The 20,877-nt window shown below is 45.8% G+C and overlaps 1 protein-coding gene across 6 annotated transcripts in view; it reads right to left on the bottom strand.

The window, feature by feature from the left end:
* The window catches only part of CNGB1 (cyclic nucleotide gated channel subunit beta 1), a 1,007,057-nt gene that overhangs the window by 23,532 nt on the left and 962,648 nt on the right, over positions 1-20,877 (bottom strand). For all 6 annotated transcript variants that reach the window (XM_069654372.1, XM_069654395.1, XM_069654388.1 and 3 more), the window contains 2 exons: positions 8,602-8,720; positions 5,418-5,564 (listed from right to left, as the gene is read on the bottom strand). In XM_069654372.1, coding sequence (XP_069510473.1) covers positions 5,418-5,564; positions 8,602-8,720 — 266 coding nt within the window. The remainder of the gene's footprint in view (positions 1-5,417; positions 5,565-8,601; positions 8,721-20,877) is intronic.

Below are 20,877 nucleotides of genomic sequence, written 5' to 3' on the forward strand. Positions count from 1 at the left end.
CTCACACCATACGTGGACCTATCACGGACCACGGAGGTCCCAGGCATTCACACCACCCTAGACTCTCTGGCACCCAGGATGTGTATTGGGACCAGACATCCCAGCACACACCCTGGAGGCACACACAAGGCCTGTAGAAGCCCGCGAAAGCATCTGTGTTTCACGGGAAAGTACATGCCCAAATAAGGAAGTCCCCGGGTCGTCTCGACCTGGGGAAGGTGAAGGGGGGAAGACGGTCAGCGGACAGGACAACGAGCCTCGTGGTCTGGCCATTTTGTGAGCCAGTCCACCATTTTGGGCTAAGCGCGAGAAATGCGCTTAAACACCAAAAGGAGCTCAAAAACACAAAGAAACGATCGCTGCCACCAGTCCCGTCCGTGATTCACTTGCACCGATCGATAACAATCCCAAGAGAGTATCTAGGGCCTGTATCAGACTAGAGACCCAAAGAGAGCAGTAACTTAGCTTACAGTGCCCTCTTGTGCCATGTTGCGCGAAAGCTGCACATGATAAAGAAACTACGGAAAACAACGTTTCCCGGTACTGACTGTCTTAAGAGCATGTCAGTTTCCCCGTAAGAATGGAGCGAAATCCCAGAGGAGTGCGGCAGAAGGCTGCACTTCTCTGGCAAAGTCTAGATCCTGGTGAAAACAACAGCAAAAAGTTTAGGGGTTGCCACATGGAAGGAAAATTACCCACAATTAAGAAATCTTTCCTAACACCCGAGACCACCACAGGCCAAGCTCAACCGGAAACACAAGCTTCCCTACATTCTGACACCATTCCCGGAGTGTGTGAGGTCCTCGCCTGTATCCTCGGGAACACGACAGGCCAAGTGGAACCAGAAACACAAGCTTCGCTACACGCTTGCACCATTGCCGGAGCATACAAGGTCCTTGCCTGTATCCTCGGGAACACCACAGCAGCGTCTGCGGTTCTTGCCTGTATCCTAGGGAACACCACAGGCCAAGTGGAACCAGAAACACAAGCTTTGCTACACGCTCACACCCTTGCCGGAGTGTTTGTCCACCTACTCGGGATCTGCTTGACATACGCGTACCGTGTCCACCTACCATCGTGCTGGTCAAGCCCCATGTGGATTTGAAGGAGACACTGCATTGTCTCCTTTCCTTTGCAAAAGCGGGATCAGTCCATCACAGTCTTGAGTCTATCGGGAAGTCTTCTCACCTGGGCTGATCGCGGGATCATCGCTGCTGTGAACATCTTCCTTCACTGATTGATTCTGTGCATGGTTATTCACTGTTGCTTCCCCCGGCCGATGTATTTTCTGTGACATTCTCCATGTTTTCTGGTGTTCTTTCTTCTCTAAATTCTTCTTTTCGACGTTAGTTTGCTGTCTTTGATAAAGTGCTCCACCTTCTAGGCTCCATGTCTCTTAATGAACATTTTGTGGGTCTCGGTTACTCGCACAGCGGGTGCTGTTTTTGGTTTGGGACTGCCTGACTTTCTGTGGTATTTGCATTCTTATTCAAATGACACTTTTCAGGTTAGGGGGAGTGTTGATGTTCGGGCATCTTGCCTTTCTTCCTGTTTGGTCTGAGCTTCATTCACTGAATGCATTTCACAGTGTTTACACTTCCCCATCCCCCAGATGGGTGAAAGTAAATTGCTCACTGCTTCTCTGCACATGGAGGAAAACAGTGATATTCCTAGGACGTTCTTGGGTGTGACCCTGTGGGGGGCCATGGTCCTGTGAACTTCTAGTCCTCGTGCTATGGCGGCTCGGAGTACAACCTTTAGATTTAGATCTACCATCCCAAGTTGCCCAGTCCCTTGGGGGTGATATAGGGCTGGTCTGAAGTGGTCCATGCCTGCCTGTTCAAGACATGCTTTCATTTCTGTGGAGCTGAATCGCCTTCCTTTCCCTGTGATGACGCTGGCCAGGTTGCCTTCCTTACTGAATGCCGCTTTGAGGGAGTTGATTGCGCTTTCGGTTATTAAATATCCGAGACTTTTGACTTCAATTCATTTGGATGAGGAGTCCACTGGTACCTTGGCAAACCTTCTTCTGGTTGCATTTACCTCATTGGGTAAATGAAGCGGACACTGACGTTGTGCCATGTTTGGAGACGCCACTTTACTTAGTGTGGTGGTGTGGTTAGCCTCACCGTCTTGGCACATGTGGCATCTTATGATTCGTCCCTCTGTGTCCACATCCATTTGTGTCCACAAATATAATTCTTCTGTTCTTTAGTAACACCTTGCCTACTAATTGGACCTAATGTATGAAACGTACATGAACTCGGGTCTCTGTGATCACTGCGACCACATATAACACGACGGCCGAAAATGCTGACTGTGTTTAAAAAATGTTTAATTAAACCCCCTTTACACCACAAAGATATGCAGGGGGAGACCCCTGCAGCCCCCACATATTACTATAATACCCCATAGCCCCCCACATATATATGTGGTGTAAAGGGGGTGTTTAAAAAACAGTCGCAATTGTGAGTGCGATATTTTGGGCCATTTCCCATGAACTCTGAAGCCAAAATCAATATGCAGCATATTTGTCTGAGAAAAGTGTAGCTAAATGTTGGTCCTAGAACAATCTTAAAGGTGCTGCTCATAAGGAGTGGGTAGCCAATCTATTCCTGGCTCTCTATTTGCATTTTCAATCTGGGACCCGTAGAAGTGGTTTAAAATTATACGTTTCAGAATGCAAAGCAAAAACCAGAACACTGTGAAACAACCCCTTAGACATGGGACAGACTGAGAGCTTTGTACATGTCCAATACTCTCTGAACATAAGCATCGAGAGAGAGGACAAGGAGTGAGTGCATGCGCTTGACACCTGTTCCCAGTGTCTGGAAAAGAGCCCTCTCTGTAACGGCCACCCTTTCAAAAGCTCTTGTCGCTTGATTTTTTCTTTAACGCCACTTCTCTTGGACATGAGAAAAAGACCCCTGTTAACTAAAACACACGTTTTCCTTTCTATCTGGCGGCTCTCCAAACGCTGGACGGTGCTGTACTGCTCTGAGCCAGGCAATCGAGTGAGCAAAAGGGAATGAACTATTGTACCCTTGCTCTGGCTTGCTGAACTTTGCTGGGGGCACACAAGTGAAGGGAGACCCCTGCCCCCTCAGTCTGGTCTACCCAACCTGTCACCTAGACACAATGATCATCTGGAGGGTGCATGCCTTTCCCCTTCACCCAGGTCCCCTGGAAAAGAAATCAGGTATTACGCAAAGCCTGTATCCCAACCATGGGCCGTTCATGGTGTTATCAGTAAGTGACTTACCTGCATAGAGATCTGAGGTGAAAATAATCCCAGAATAGCCCAGGGGAAACTCCGGCTTTCTCAGGTGAGTGTGCCTGCTCCAGGTAACCTGGCTCAAGGAGATCAACCCTGTGATCCATAGTCTTGCTATGACTTGAACACATACTCTGATGGGTAGGTCCTTTACTAGACGTCAGGCCCTTGTATTAAGAGCCACTCTAGTTTTTACCTCGAGAGAGCTATTGCAAGGAGTAGAGTAACATGAGGATCTCCGATATTAATAGATCACGCCGCATCAGCATTGCAGCGGTGCAGAAATGCCAGCCCGACCTGGACATGTCATTTAACTGCATTGGACTGGACTAACCTTTCTGGTTATCGAGACAGATTGTTCGCCATCTGCTTTGCTTGGTCAGAGCCTCCAACTGAGGGTACGTTTCCTACATTTGGTTTCAGTCAAGCCTAACTGTTGGCAATGTAACCTTTCCCTAGACCTTAACTATAGGCCCCAATGGGAGAGATGTTTTCTGTGAACAAACACACTCCGCAAAGGGGCGGCCGTAAGTGTTATGAGTGAAAAGGTTGTGTGTGGTTTCAGTGATCAAAGAAATGAAAGATAAACAAATGGTGGCCGTATTTGTTCAGATAATGAAAGCTACCTGTACAGCAAGTTAAATCTGAAATATGCCTCAGTAGCATCTGCTCTTACCAATCCCAAAGCCAGGTGATGGGCCTCATTACGAGTATGGAGGCAGCCATGCCCTTAAGAAGGGCATGGCTGCCTCCATACCGAGTCCCAGTACCGGGTTCCATCAATGAGGAAATACCGGGTCATTTCGACTTTGGAGGACCCAGTAATTCCTCCTTGAAGGAACCCATCCCCATTCCCATTTGAGCCCCCATAGGGCTCAATGGGAATAGGGAGGGAGCTAATAACAGTCTCGTTAATAACAGGCCCATTATTAGCTCCCTGGTCCCCTCCCTGGACCCGCAAAGGACGTCTGGTTTGACCAGGCGTCCTTACCGGGTCCCGCAAGGGGACCTCGTAATAGGGCATCCCGTAATGAAGGGTGCCGGTCCCATACCAGCACCCTTCATTACGGGAGCACCGATGTTGTAACGAGGCCCATGGTCTTTCTGTACAATATTATGGTTATAAAAGCAGAATTTTCACAAGATTACAATGCTTGCAAATCAGGCTCTTCTATGAGTGGAAAGATGGGTGTCCTTGTAATATAAGACCCTTCAATCCTGGGAGTATTTAAACCAATGTGGGAGTGTTCGGGGACATCGGAGCACCCCTGGTTTACAGACCTTGCAGCATTATGAGTTTACAAAGTATGGTGGCACTTATTCCACCAATCAGACGCTTAGTAACGCTGGGGCCTCATTACGAGTTTGGAGGCAGCCATGGAGCTATTAGCTCCATGGCTGCCGCCAAACCAGGCTCCTTTTCCGGGTTCCTGCAATGGGGATTTACCGGGTCATTCCGACATAGGAGGACCCGGTAAGTCCTCCTTGCAGGAACCATTCCCCATTCCCATTTGAGCCCCCATAGGGCTAAATGGGAAAGGGGATGGAGGTAACAACGGGCAATTAGAAGTGTCCCATTGTTATCTCCCAAACAAAAACCCTCATGGGACCCGGAAAGGACGCCTGGTTTTGCCAGGCGTCCGATCCGGGTCCCGCAATGGGAAGCTTGTAATCAGCCCTGACTGAATGAAGCGGGCCAGTAAGCCTCGTAATGAGGCCCTTGGACTCAGAGAGAGTTGGTGTAAGACTAACTCTCTAGATGAAAGTGGTTGGTTATTTATTTGTATTTAAGGGTTTTTTATAACACGCTTAATAGCTGAGTTCGGTTTCTAAGCGCGGATCCGGGATTCAAACCTCTGTTGCTCTGTGTGGTCTTGCTTCCAAGAGCAGCACATTGCCCATGTGCTATCCTCTCTTCACAAAGTATGCATAGATGCAAGCCAGCACAAGACACTTGGTAACACTTTCCGAGATCTGTTCAAGACTAACTTCCCAGAGTTTCTTCACCAGTTATTCACAGATGCACTCAACACAACAGCAACAGACTTTGTGGTGTCACTGGAGTGCAGCCCAAAGACACAATTCACCATAGAAAGACGTTTCTGCAAGAGGTTGCAGCCCAGCTTGTTCCCATTTCACTTACTTGGCCTTTCTCCGCAGAACTTTCTGAGACTCCGGGTAATGAATTAGGATTTCACTGAGGTCCTTCTTATCAAGGATAAACAGGTTGGTGAATCCATGGGCGACCACATTGGCAGTGCGTCGGTTCCCACCGCCAACTGCAAGCAAACTAGGCAAAATGGAGACATGAGAGCATGAATAACAGTGACAGAATGCACAGGGGGCATTTTCAAATCAGGACAGTACATGCAACGCGCGGGTGTAAAGGTTACAGAGCTACAGAGCGTAACAAGGACATAGAGTTGTAGAGATGATGTATAAGAAGGAGAGTAACTTGAATGAAATGGTGCAGGGCACAACTGGACCAACTCTTTATGGGTGGGGCTAACACTTCCAATGGCAGTGGAGGGGCCACCTTCACAGACGTTGTGGGGCTGGGGTGAACGTAGGGGCCTTGACAAAGTCCCCAACCTGGCTCTAGGGGTAGAAGGTCAGGTGGACCAGGCACCTCTGCCCACTAAGCAATGTTTGAGCTGGGGGTGCTGTGGGACCAGTATCTTGCTCCCCCCAAAATGCCCCGGCTATTTGTCAGGGGACTGTCACATTGGTACATCAAATGCCCCAATCCCCTTTAGGAGGACCCCGCACACGTCACCCACCTCCTGCGAGACATGATGTCAGGGTAGTGCACAACACAGAGGATACAATATCAGGGCTGCTAAGGAAGTGGGGTTCAATGGTTTCAAACTCAGCCGGTATAGACTGGGCACTTGGGGAGGTCTGTGGGGGCCAGCAATTCTTGTGGATTTCGCCCCGTTAGGTCTTGACACTGAGAAAACAGTTCCCATCTTTTCTGACTCCTCATCCTGAGTTGGACCGAGTTAACAGAAAACATTCCTTTTAACTTTTGATGCAGAACGGACTGGAGGGAACAGGGAACTTCCCATCTGAACATCTAGGCTGGGCAAGATTTTGTTAAGCAGCAAGGTAGGACTGGGGTATAAAATTGGCTCGGGTAAAAGTGGCCCACAGACACAAATGGGAATTAATTCCTTTTGTGATACTGTTTGAATAGTACCCATAGTTTGCATGGGGGAATGCAAAAAAAAAAATGTGATTCGAATTGTGCATTTTAAAGAATATTTATTCAGCAACATTGGTCAAAACTATTAGCCGCATATTGAAGTATCACATCAAAGTGGCCCACACAAGCATTTTGCCTTTTAGGTTCAGCCATGGGCCTATTGCCCTATAGGCCAGTCCAAGCCTGGAAGCAGGAGAAAAATGCACAGAAAGTTGTGGAGGCAGCCTGTATGCATTTTAATGCAGCCAGTCGTGGATTTGTGAGGCGTGACAAAAGACTCTAATTTGCATATGTATTGGCAGAATTTGAAGTGACATCAGTCTTTGATACTCAAGTGCATCAATGGTCGTGGCATTAACATAAGGGAAAGGACAGCAGTGATATATATTAAAATATATAACAAGATAACAGTGCATTTCAGGACTAAATATTGCTCCGGCATAAAATGTTTAACAACCAAATGCGTGATCTCTGCTCCATTATATACGAGACAACGCAGAGCAACACGTGCTCCAATCACGGTCCAGCGCTTAGAGACTGATCTCTGGTATCAAGCGCATTATAAAAGAGGAATTATAGTGCTTTTGTACACAGAACATATTTCTATATTATCAACGAACCGAAGTTGTGAGCAATTTATTGACCTCAGAAGGATGAAAGGCTAAGTGGGCCTCATTACGACTCCGGCGATAGCCGTGCCGGTAAAAATGGCAGGCTGCTGCCGGAGTCATGGATTTTTCTGGCACCTGACACTGGAGAATCTCCGGGATAATACAGCCCAGGTGGTCCCTGCGGCCAGGCGTAGGAAAAAGTGACTCCCCATTCCCATACGAGTCGCATAGGACTCGTATGGGAATGGGGAGTACAGTAGCGGGTGCCGGTGCTACTGTGACAGCCTGCGGGCGGGAGCAGTTCCGCCCGCCAGGTCAGACATGGCGGGCGCTACAGCACCCGCCCGCAGAACTCAGAGTGTGCCGGTCCGGTAACAACGGTGCCGGTAGCTTACCAGCACCGTTGTTACTGGAACCGGTACACTCATAATGAGGCCCAATACATGTAAAAAAAAAATAAGCTAAAGAAGTTTCATATAAAAAAATTTCATTATGACAATTCAAAAAGTTATGAATATCTTGTCTATTCTAAGGGGATAAAACATTCAGAGGGGTCTCCATGTTTTCTTGAGAAAATAAATGGGCACTGGTCTGTCTGCATGAATGGCTTTGATGGGCTACAGAATTCTAGAATGTTCAGCGGTTACGTCCCTTGCAGATTACTGTTGTGTGACAGAGAAGAACACAATTACTTTGGCAATTAAGTGAGGTGACCTCATAGGGCGCGGCACTGGCGAATAATGATGAACTCTTGGCGAGTAAGACATTGTGTGCTGTGTGTAAGTGGGGACTGGCGTTCATGCCAGGCGACGAGCGACCTTTATGCTCGGCTAATAGCTTGAAACTTGACATTTCCATCCCTGCAACTATATGTAGATCTTCGGAGATCTGAATGCAAACCGCACGCATGTGTTCCTAATCTGCCTTTCATTCTTCTTCAGGCAATGTAACGAGTACCATTGACTCTGATGTCCACAGCACGTTATTGACAATGCTGTGAAGCATCAGCCCTTCAGTAGGAAACGGTAGCAGGGACTACACAGACCCACGCCTTTACTGCCGAAGATCATTACTCAATCGGGGCTGTCATCAGGGAGCGAGCCAGTCGTGTCCCTCCAGAATAAAGGGAGGCTGCATGGTATTGTTCATTTCCTATTCATTTCGGATCAGACCAAGGCATTGTGAGATGAATAAACTAGGGATGGAGAGAGGCTAGTGCTAGAAGGAGCTACTGCATCAAATGTGATGCCTTGAAGTTTACTCTTTGATCCAGGTAGCCTCCAGCATGTAACAGCATTGGTGTAGGAGCCCAAAAAGGTGACTGGGTAAGAAGTTGGAGACCCAGAACCCCGTCGCCAGCACCTGTTTTCGTAGTTTGCTGTCCTGCCTCTGCTGTGGTGGGTGCTCTCCTGATTAGAGCCAATGTTCCACCACAAATACCCCAGCTACCAAGTCCTTTGCATACTTCCATTTCCCAAATTATTTTCTTTAAAGAAAATGCAAATACTGACCTGATTTCTCCAAACACAGATCCGGATTTAAGGGCAACAAGCACAGTCTTTCCATCAGGCCCTCCTAAGACTTGCACCTGGCCGGCTTTAATGATGTACATCTCTCTGCCAATCTCCCCCTGAAAAAGAAAAGAGAGAAGAGTCTGAGAAGGGCGCACAACCTAAGGGTGATTGATCTCAGATTACAGCTCCACACGTTTCAAATGTGAGCATAGGTGTACCAAAAACACAGAGTGGGCGCTTGCTTCACACAAGCAGTGAAGATTCAGCACAGGGAACGGGGGAGGACTGTGGTGTAGTAGTAATGAACGTAGTGAAAATACAGCACAGGGAGCGGGGGTGACTGTGGTGTAGTAGTAATGAACGCATTGAAGATACAGCAAAAGGAGCGGGAGATGACTGTGGTGTAGTAGTAATGAACGCATAGAAGATACAGCAAAAGGAGCGGGAGATGACTGTGGTGTAGTAGTAATGAACGCATTGAAGATACAGCAAAAGGAGCGGGAGATGACTGTGGTGTAGTAGTAATGAACGCATTGAAGATACAGCAAAAGGAGCGGGAGATGACTGTGGTGTAGTAGTAATGAACGTAGAGAAGATACAGCACAGGGATCTGGGGGGAGGACTGTAATGTAGTAGTAATGAACGCAGTGAAGATACAGCACAGGGAGTGGGGGAGGACTGTGGTGTAGTAGTAATGAACGTAGTGAAGATACAGCACAGGGAGCTGGGAGGAATGTGGTGTAGTAGTAATGAACGCAGTGACGATACAGTATAGCGTGCCGGGGGAGGACTATGGTGTAGACCTAATGATTGCATGAATGGTGTGACTTGAACATTACAATTCAATGCTTAAGAGTTGTGGGCAACAAACTGGCCTTGAAAGTAGTGTATTTGTATTGTAATTATTGAATTTCTATAGCGCTTTTGCCAAAGTGATGCACTAATAGAGATGGTACAAAAATAGGTGATAAAATAATTGTGCGTTACAAAACCAGTAAGAGGATAGTAGGTGAGTTTTTAGAGAAGAATGAAAGGAGGCTAAGTTTGGAGAAGTGCGGATAGAGAGATGCTAATGCTCTAGTGCCAAGAGGGAGAAAGAGTGAAAACGGGAAGAGACACAGGGGGATATAGGGACGGTATGTAGGAACTGAGTTCGAGGACCAAGTGAGTGAGCAACAACATAAAAGGAAACCAGAGAGAAAACGTAAAGGGGAGCAAGAATATGGGTGTATTTGAAAACGATGCACAAGAAGTGGAAACACAAATGAAAAGGGTGCCAAGAAATAGACCGAAGGGAGCTAAAGATGGATGTGCAAGGAGGAAGCAGGAAAAGAGTAGGAATGGTAGAGTTAAAGATTGAGCATGGGGGAGTCAGTTGATAAGCAGGAAGGCCAAGTAAGAGAGTCAAGCAGTAATTTAAACGAGAGAGAATCAGAATGGAGATGAGGAGTTTGGTGGCTTGAAGGACAAAAAAGGACTGGCCTCGTGAATGTTGAAGAGCTAAAACTGGCAGTGTTGGAGAGTTACAGGCATGGACTAAGAGAGGAATAAGGGAAGAGGGAAAAGAAATGGCAGAGGGGGAGAAAAGGAGAAAAAGAGGAAGAAATGGAGGAAGAAGGAAAGAGAAGGATTTCAGTTTTAGAAGAGTTTAGATTTAGGAAGCGAGAGTGCAGCCAGGATTGAATGGAATGGAGGCAAGCAGTGATCAATCAAGGCCCTAAAAGAAGAGACAGAAAGAGCTGAAAATCTTCAGCATAGATGTGGCAAGAAAGTCCAAAAGGTTTCATATCTGCAAGAGAGGAGGTACATAGTGAGAAAAGAAGAGGATCAAGGACGGAACCCCTGGAGACGCCACATAGTATTGGAAAAGAGAAAAGGAGTGATTTGAGAGATGTGACTGAAACCTGTTGAGAGCAGAACCAGAGATGTCTAAGGATGCAAGAGAAGATAGAAGAGAGAGTGATCCACCATGTCAAAAGCAGCGAACAGATCAAGAAGGATGAGAATGGAAGGTTGTTAAGCATGACATGCTGAAACCAAAAAGTTAGACACACTTAAAGCTGTTTCAGTGGAGCAGAAAGTCTGTAACCCAGATTGAAGAGAGTTGTGATCCAAGTAGGTAGAAATCAGAGTAGACTAGGCATTCAAGCACTTCTTTTAAAAAAGGAAGAAGAGAGATAGGACGGAAATTAGTTGGAGAGGAGGGATCAAGGAAAGGCTTTTTAAGAAAGGGAAGAACTACTGTATGTTTAAAGGGCAGGGGGAAAAGCAAAGAGGAGAGGGAAAGATTAATGGTGAATGGGCGAAAGGGGAGAAGTGAGAGACAGATTTTAGTAATGAGAGAGGAGGGAGTAGGGTCTATGGCAGAGGCAAAGGAGTGAGCACGAGCAGTAAGGCTGGCAGTGTCAAAGAGAGGCGAAAAACACTAAAAAGCCAAGAGAGTAGGAGAAGAGGAGAAGAGGAAGGGAAGGAAGGGTGAGTCGGAGAGGATTGGGTAGTGGCCTGCTATTGAAGAAAATAAATGGGCAGGGTCAGGAGGCAGAAGAGAGGATGTTAGTGATGGATGGAGAGGAGGAGGGGAAAGGAGGCGACTAAGAGTCTAAACGGGACTCACCTGATCAATCCTAAGGAGGTCCGATCGGATTTCAAAATTTTCTAACAAAGGTTACCTCGTGTTTGGTGATTTCGGCAAATCTGGCCGCCTCGATATATGGACCCTCGTCAAGATGCCGCCTCGGACCACGTGCTCACCGTCCTGGGATCGGGTCGTGCAGCGCTGCTGAGGTGTCGTTTCTCATCCTAGAAAGGGGCCCCCTTTTACACCGTCCGATCCCGGTCCGATAGCCGTGTCAACCTTCAACAAGCTGGCATCAATCTTGAGGGTCCCTATTCGGGCTCCATCTGTAAAAGCAAAAGGAAATATCGAGGCTGAGTACCACAAAAGGAAATACACCAAACGCGGGTTTACAAAGATACAGAGATCTTTATTCAAAGTAACTGAACAGTTTTCAAAGGAACAAAGCACCAGATAGCTATCTGGCCCTCAGTACATCACAGCGAATACCAGTCCGTTCGATGTGAGAAGTGAGTGGGACTGTACATCAGAATATTCGCTCTTTTATACAGTTTTGTAACATGATGTTCAGCCCCGCTGTACGTTAATAATTCCCAATCTAGGGTTTGTGCCGAGTTCACCTCTGACTCGCCCAGCTATAGGCATACGGATCACCTTCAGTTTACATGTTCAACAAATCACAATAGCAACAGTATATTCCTGGATCTAACATAAACCTTAGAACATATTTTAATACAATGCAGTTCAACAAGTGTTCACGTTTAGTATTTACACAACATTGTGATTAAAATATGCTCGCGGATCAGTTACGTTGGCACAGGTAATCCTCGATCTATAGGTCAACGAAGGACAAGGTCTTATTACATGACCCTAACATTTGGCCTACGGGCAGTTTAGGCATTAACTTGCATACATAGGTCATGTCACAAACAGATAAACACTGTCCACCATTTTAGAACACAGGGTGACTTTGGAGTGAGAATCAAAATGGCGGATGAACCTAAAATGGCAGCTTAATCGATCTAAGGTAAGAACCTTGCAACGCGGATTTCTGCGCAGAGCGACTGGGCTTATGCCAATATATACAATAAAGGAGGCACGATATGATTTTCCGTTCAACAAACCCTCCTTTTGGCCTAAGCCAAGCGCTATACTACTTCTTATCACTTTACAAGTAACTCCACGTCTCAATGTCCATACATCCTGAATAACTATCAGAGATATCAATTGCCATAAGATCAGTTACTAAGATTTCTTTCAGCACATATTCGTTGGAGTTTTTCTCTGTGGCGTATACTTTGCGTCCTAATGAACCCATCGCCTGTGCACAACATCCTCCTAGCATCGAACACATACCAGGAAGACATTGTATACAACAGCAAAGAAACAACAAAATACCTAAAATGATCAGCAAGACCGAAAGTAATTTCCATCCCCAAGATCGCAAGAAGTCCCAGAACCAAGCGCTAAGATCCCAATTTTCCTCGGGAACATGCACTTCTGAATTTAGGACATGCAGATTCTGTATTGCCTTGAAGATAGTTGGGGAGGAATCTGGCGCGAAAACACAGCAAGCGGGCCCCCCTAATTTACATACCCCACCACGTTCAGCCAGGATGACATCGAGTGCCATCCGGTTCTGAAGTGCTACTAACCTTATTGCTTTCTGTTCTAGAGTCATATTATAGAGTCATATTATAGAGTATGTCAGTGGTCCGGTTGATGGTCCACTCCAGTAATCTCGCAAGTCTCCTGTTATCTTCAGAGTTCATTATTTGTCCCCAAAATGGCACAAAGGATTTAGCTACATCTCCCAGAACTTGTGCTGAAGTGTCACCATTCTCGTCTCGCCGTGGACGAGCCTTTGAAATCTCTACAGTACTTGCAATGAATACCCCAGGTAACAGGATCCCTAAATAACAAGTTCACTGCCAATCCCTGGGTAACCATGCAAATGCTACATTACCGCAAACACGTTTTTTTCGAACTCGTTCAAGTTAGTCCCATCGAAGTTCCCCGAGATGCTATCGTTCCATCGGCCAAAGAATAGTGCTCTAAGAGAAGCATAGCATGCAGTTGTCAAAGGTAGAGGATGAATATACCAACCTAGCCCCTTATCCCCATGTTGCGGTAAATGTGAGCAGACCCAGCAATTAGATTTGTTAAAAATGGCATGTGTAGCATTCATGATGAGTAAAAGTGTGTTGTTGTGATAATTCTGTCTGTGCTGAGAGTCTCTAGGAGATAGAGTATGCAGGTGCACGAAGGGAGTAGAAACAGTAGGTACATTTTCAGTAGGCAACAAATTCTCAAACGGATGTACTTCTTCTAAATACCAGAAACCTAAAACAATGACTATTGTGAAACCAATTAACATTATCACAAGACAGCAATACGTTTTCGGGGCCCACACAGTGGATTGTCCATTCTCGCAGCTGGGCACACGTTCTCTTATCAGACCTGTACAAGCCGAGCGTTTTCTTAGTCCTTCCACAAACCCTAGCCAACAGAATCCCCTTCTGTGCAAATGTTCGGGCCCTTTGATGATTTCCCTCGGTAGCACAGCCGAACCGTGCAGTAAGTCTATTTCCTCGTACACAGATCGTACCTTGTGCTTCCTGGTACTGAGTGATCTGTGAACAACGTGTCGTCACTTCCCGTTGGAAGCGACAAATCCAAAGCAGGATCGGATGCAAGATCCGGGACAAATTCAAAAGACGAAACTGTTGGAGAATGTAGAGACGAAGTGGCTCTTTCCCCAAGCCTCACGGGCTCAGGGAGAGTCTCCAACACACTCTCGATGCTATTTACTGCTTGGAAATCATTGGTTGCAGTACTGGTGAGGGGTTCTGTATCTTCTGTAGCGTGTGCCACTGGGTTGGGATCCTCTTGGTTTGCGTCGCGTGGATCCAGTGTTTCCGGCCTGCTACCCGCACCACAGTCTCTGTGACCAGCAGAACTTGGAAGGGACCCCGCTAACGTGGTGCGAGGCAAGAAGATCGCTCAAATGATTTCACGAGGACCCACTCCCCCAGTCGTATGCTGTGACCGGGACCCTCGTACCATACAGGTAAAGCCTCTCGCACCTGATGATAAATCAAATACAAATTTTTAGTTAATCAGAGAGAAGTACATTTTCGACATCTCGTAAAGAGCGAGACTTCGGAACATTCCAAATATTAGCTGGCCTCCCCATAACCACCTCAAAGGGAGAGAGCCCAGTCTTAGTTTGAGGGGTTGTTTGCATAGATAATAATACGATCTGTAAAACGTCCGGCCATTTTAGTTTGGTGCCGGCACACGTCTTAGCGAGCTTGTTCTTGATGATGCTGTTGTGTCTTTCCACTAGTCCAGCACTCTAAGCGTGTCTAGCCGAATGGAACCGTTTATCGATCGGTAATTCCGCGCATATCTGCAGAATTACAGCAGCGATAAAATGTGGACCATTGTCCGACCAGATGACTCTCGGTAACCCAAACCTTGGAAAATATTCCTTTAACATAGTCTTTGCCATGGTCATAGCTGTGGCATCTTTGACAGGATAAGCCTCCACCCATTTGCTGAAAGCACAGATTAGCACTAGTACATATTTAAAACTGTTACAACGTTCCATCTCAATAAAATCAAAATGAAAAACCTCAAAGGCAACAGAAGGTGGACTAAAACTACCCCTAGGAGTTGATGTGCCCTTTCCCACGTTATACTGCAAACAAATCATGCATCCCTGAACAAAGCGTTCAGCCATTTTAGGGATTTTGTCATTTACCCATTTTTTTTGCAACATTTCAGTAATTTTACAAGCACATATGTGTGTGGGACCATGAGCCATAACAACCATCATCATAATATATGCGCCAGGCAGTAACCACTTCCCTTCAACCTTGTCCACCCAACACCCATCATCATCCAGTTTCCTCAAGCCCTCAGCCCATTTCTTAGACTCATCTAATGTGGCATCGGCTTGGATATCCCTTACGGAATCAATACCCTCATTCAAAGTATAGGCATTTGTGGCTTCCCTTGAAGTATTCATTTCTGAAGAGAGATCAGTGGCAGTCTGTTTGGCTATTTGGTCAGCAAAAGCGTTCCCTGTTCCTACATGATCTACAATCTTCTGATGCGCTGCACATTTTATGATAGCTAGCTGTGTAGGGAGTGCAAGTGCTGAGAGTAGCCGTACTATCAAGGAGCCATGTTGGATGTAAGGTCAAGAAACCTCTTTCTGCCCAAAGTCTACCGAAGTTGTGAACCACCCCAAAGGCATACTGATTGTCAGTATATATGTTTACTGTAAGCCCTTAGGAAAGTTCATAAGCTCGGGTCAATGCTATAATCTCTACGGTCTGCGCGGAGTTATGCGTGATTCTCTTGGTTTCCACAATCGTGCTCAATGTAGTGATTGCATAAGCAGCTGTGGATGCACCATGCGGGAGTTTGAAGCAAGAGCCATTGCAAAACAGCTCCCCTTGTGGATTGTTCAAAGGAGTATCTTTCAGATCGATTCTACCCTTCGTTTCTTGTTCGGTAGTGTAAAGGCAGTCATGTGACTCTTCGTCACTGCAAGCAGTACATTGCGTGAGAGGTAACAGTTCAGCCGGATTAAGAACACAACACTTCTTAATTTGTATGTGCGGTGCAAACAAGATCAATTCATATCCCGTTAATCGTGCAGAGGTGAGGTGTTGCCTTTGAGTTCTGTTCAGTAGAACATTTACAGAGTGAGGTACCATCAGGGTTAAAGCATGGCCTAGGACTATTCCCTCGCTTTGTTTTACAGATGCAGCAGCAGCAGCGACAGCTCGCAAACATCTTGGCAAAGCGCATGCTACAGGATCAAGGGCGGAAGAAAAGTAGTCGCACAGCCTATTCTTCCCTCCATGTTCCTGCGTTAATACAGCCAAAGCACATCCATCACATTCATGCACATACACCACAAATGCCTTTTCATAATTTGGTGTGCCCAAAACTGGTGCCGAGCACAATCCAGTCTTGAGCAAATGAAATGCATGCTGGTGTACCAAGTTCCACGGTAATGACGAAGAAATGTCCTTCTTCGTCAAGGCCAACATTGGTTTAATCACTAGTGAGAATTGGGGATCCACTGCCTACAGTAAGAAGCCATTCCCATCAAGGCTCTAACTTCCTTCTGCGTATTTGGGACAGACATGCTAGAAATAAGTTTTATCCGTTCAGGCATCAACCTTCTCCCCTCCTTTGACAGGGGATAGCCTAAATAGGCAATCTCCTGACAACAGTATTGACATTTTTTAAGCAAAGCTTTATGTCCATGTTTAGCCAAGTGAATAAGCAACAACACAGTGGCCTCCTTACAAGCGCTCTCTGAGTCAGCAGCTAAAAGCAAGTCATCAACATATTGGAGCAGTGTACAAGTAGAGGGCAACTCAAGGGTATTGAGCTGCTCTTTCAAAGCCCTACTATAAATGCTCGGACTTCCCGTGTAACCTTGCGGTGCACTGGTGTAGGTAAACGAACGTCCCCCTAAGGTGAACGTAAACAGGTATCTACTGTCTTTGTGTATAGGAATACTAAAGAAAGCGTTCTTTAGATCCACAACACTAAAATGAGTGGCTGAAGCCGGGATCTTAGTTAATATTGTCGTCACATCAGGCACAATTGGAAATTGTGGAGCAACAATCTTATTGATGGCACGTAGATCAATTATGAAACAAAAGGAATTGCATTATCGCCTTTTTTGTACACGGGTAAAATCGGACTATTGCACAAACTACCTGCAATTTCCTCAATCACCCCACGATGCACAAAGACGATGCATTTCAAAGCTTGCTCACCATCGACTGAAATCTTATACTGTGGAATACATGGCAGCTTTACTCCATATTTCAAGACAATTTTAACAGGTTCGATTTGCAAAACACTGACATCATTGTCATCTATTGCCCAAAAACACTTTGGATCATCACTGAATTCCGGCGGCAAAGGTCTGGTCAAGAATTGAGAGACAGAAAGTTGCTGTGGTGAAATCGTCAAACGCACTCCATCAGAGGAACACTGAATTACAGCATTTAATTCCTTCAACAGATTCAGCCCCAACAAATCCTCCCCACAATTCGTAGTCAAAAGGAATGGACAGTGGTCTGTAAATGGACCCAAAGTAATAGGTACCGGCGAAGAAACCGGACAGACAACTGGTGTGCCAGAAAACCCTACAGAAACATTGTTTTGCCCTGACAGTGGAATGTTTGGAACCCGTGAATGATCAATGGAACACTCTGTGCCCCTATATCTATCAAGAATATCAAGAATAGATGTTTCCTATTTCCCACTAACATCTCAACGTAGGGACCTTTCTGATTAACAGAAATAGGCGTTGGTTCCAAACCCTGCTTCGGGCAATCCTAACGAAACAGAATGTCGTCAAAGGGAAGTTCTTCAGAAAGGTAAGCAGCAGAAGGATGATAAAAAATGTTTCTATCATCCACACTCGATGCCTAATTGTCCTCCGAAAAAGGTTGCTGTGAATCCTGCAAAAACTGACCTCTACCAGGACCCCCCTACACCTGGGCGACCTCTGGATCGTCTACCCATATTTCCAAATGTGTTATTTGACCTCTGCTGGAGGATCGGGCCTTGTGCACACCAATGACCCTCTTGTCTACAATAAGCACACTGGTTAATGTTTACAGGACCCAAGGGCGCATTTCCTTGTGGAACGTACTGACCTCTAAATTGCGAATTACCCCCTCTAGGGCATCTAACAATTTGCTGTAATAATACTTTTGTCTTTAAGTCTCCTTTTCCCTTCTCGACTCTTTCTTTTTCATTATTGACGTGATGCTCGTAGTACTGAGCCATGTGCAATACTTCTGACTGAGACTTCGCTTGCCAAGCACTATCGGAGGACATCATTTGCGACCGGATGTCAGGCAGCAATCCACGCACAAATTTGTCCAAGAATAATCTTTTCCCAGATTCTGTGCCCAAATCTTGTCCACTGAAATCTGAAAATACCTGTTCGAACCGATTGAAGAAATCGGTAGCACCCTCAGACTTCCCTTGGACACAGGCTGTAAGCTTGTCCCAAATAATTCTCTTTTCTGGAATTATAGTTTTCAATTTCGTAACTATCCTATCAGGCAAAGTTAGTATTACCTGAGTCGGTCTTTCGCCAGCTGGCCTTTCTCCATCGAGTCTAATCATGTTAGTTCATGTATCTCCTAACCCTGGTACATCATCTACAGTTCTAATCTGTTTCCACAAGTCGACAGGCAGGAGTACGGGAAATAACACATCAATGTCACTTAAGGTGAATACCGATGATTGCAAAACAGACTCTATTTCTTTGTAGAACCCTGTCGGATTCTTCCTAATGTCGGGAATAGATTGTTTAATGGTGTTCACTTTCTGTCTTGAGAACGGGACGTGAACAAACTGTGACACATAATGGGCAGGAATTTCATAGGCTTGCGCACCTGTTCCGACATCCGCTGGAACCTCGACTTTTGGGACAAGTGTCGGAGGGACCTATCTCATAGGCAACTGAGAAGTAGGCAACTCCGAACGCTTACTAAGCAACAGAGCCAAATCGGGCACTAAAGCAGCTGAAGAAGTGTCAACTGAAAAATCTCTCTTATAAATACTCAATAACTTTGTGGGACAACAAACCTGTCTTTTTACACACTCATCCTGTAGGTACTCTACCATTACCTATATCACTTTCCTCTTCATTTCTGGCGTATACTGACTATACATGTCATATACTTCAACGGGAGTTATCAACGTATCTGAGATCCATCTAATCTCATCTTTCACGCAAATTCGCGTTTCCTCAGTTATCGATTTATGACAAGGAAGGAACCGTTTCTGCACGAACATAACGTCCAAACTATCACCATCTTCATCATCATACCGTAACCTTTCCAGCTCCCTTCTACACTCAAGAACCCTCTCAACATGCTCTTGTACCTTTTTCGCAGTATCTCTAGAAAATGCTAAAATATTCAGATCCCTCAACCCTTGTGGGAGATCTGTATTATTTAGCCTGTTCTACATTACACATAAATGAATTCCTAATCCTTCAATAAAAACGTTTTTGTCGGGAAGATTGTCTATATTAGAAAGTGTGGTGAAAACACTAGCTTGTTCACCCTTCTCCATGCAATGCTGAACCCACGCAGTTAACTCACGTTTCTTCTCTGGATAGCCAGTATTACGAGTAACAACCCTCGATCCCGCTCCCCGATCTACTACAAGCGGAGTCAAACCACTTGGAAGAGGGAGAGTAGTAAAATTTTCAACATCAAGGAACGGAGGTATTATTACTGGCACAGCAGGCAAAGGTGGAGGAACAGGTGGAGGAGCAACGACAAGAGGAGGAACAACAACTGGAGGAAGAGGAACAGCAGGGGGAACAATAGGAGGAATGACAGGTGGAGCAGGAGGAAATATGGGAGGAGGAATAACAGCAGGGAGAGGCAAAGCAGTAGGGAGAGGAACATACGGAGGTGGCGCAGTGGCACCAGGCCTTTGTTCATTTAACAATTTATCGATAAGTTCATCAGAAACATGAGAATCTTTACAAGGATAGATTTTCTGGATACCAAATGAGAAAGCCTACCCATATTCCTAGCTGACTCAGACTGTTTATTTTGGTCATACAACAATGCTTTTTCGGCGTTTGTCATATGACGGCACGCATGCCTTTCTCTACTTTTAAGTTGCTGCAAAGCTTCTTTCTTCCAATTCTGTAATACGTCAAATGTTGCAGGTCTAGCCTTTTTCTTCAATAATATAGATTCTAAGTATTCAATATGAGGTATTTCAAAACTACCATTGATTGGCCACTGAAGTTCGGAAGCATGTCTAGTATGTCTGTGCCAAATATCATTAAATGCTATACTACCAATGCTGTGCTTACAGTACATAGTACACGCCGGTGACCACTCCATTGGTGCCGGTCGGCCAAATTCCAAAGATTGTCTGTCCTTGCGGAATAATGCCCTGAAGCAGGCAGACAATTTCCCAGGCATATCAGATTTCTGGTGTTACCTGGTAAATAATTGTACTTGCAAGAACAATATGCCAAAACAAATTATCAGGATACTTAAGAATCGGGTCACGACTCACCTGATCAATCCTAAGGCGGTCCGATCGGATTTCAAAATTTTCTAACAAAGGTTACCTCGTGTTTGGTGATTTCGGCAAATCTGGCCGCCTCGATATATGGACCCTCGTCAAGATGCCGCCTCGGACCACGTGCTCACCGTCCGGGGATCGGGTCGTGCAGCGCTGCTGAGGTGTCGCTTCTCATCCTAGAAAGAGGCCCCCTTTTACACCGTCCGATCCCGGTCCGATAGCCGTGTCAACCTTCAACGAGCTGGCATCAATCTTGAGGGTCCCTATTCGGGCGCCATCTGTAAAAGCAAAAGGAAATATCGAGGCTGAGTACCACAAAAGGAAATACACCAAACGCGGGTTTACAAAGATACAGAGATCTTTATTCAAAGTAACTGAACAGTTTTCAAAGGAACAAAGCATCAGATAGCTATCTGGCCCTCAGTACATCACAGCGAATACCAGTCCGTTCGATGTGAGAAGTGAGTGGGACTGTACATCAGAATATTTGCTCTTTTATACAGTTTTGTAACATGATGTTCAGCCCCTTTGTACGTTAATAATTCCCAATCTAGTGTTTGTACCGAGTTCACCTCTGACTCGCC

The sequence above is a fragment of the Ambystoma mexicanum genome, chromosome 1p, assembly GCF_040938575.1.
Source record: "Ambystoma mexicanum isolate Mex_15411 chromosome 1p, UKY_AmexF1_1, whole genome shotgun sequence".
NCBI classification, from domain to species: domain Eukaryota; kingdom Metazoa; phylum Chordata; class Amphibia; order Caudata; family Ambystomatidae; genus Ambystoma; species Ambystoma mexicanum.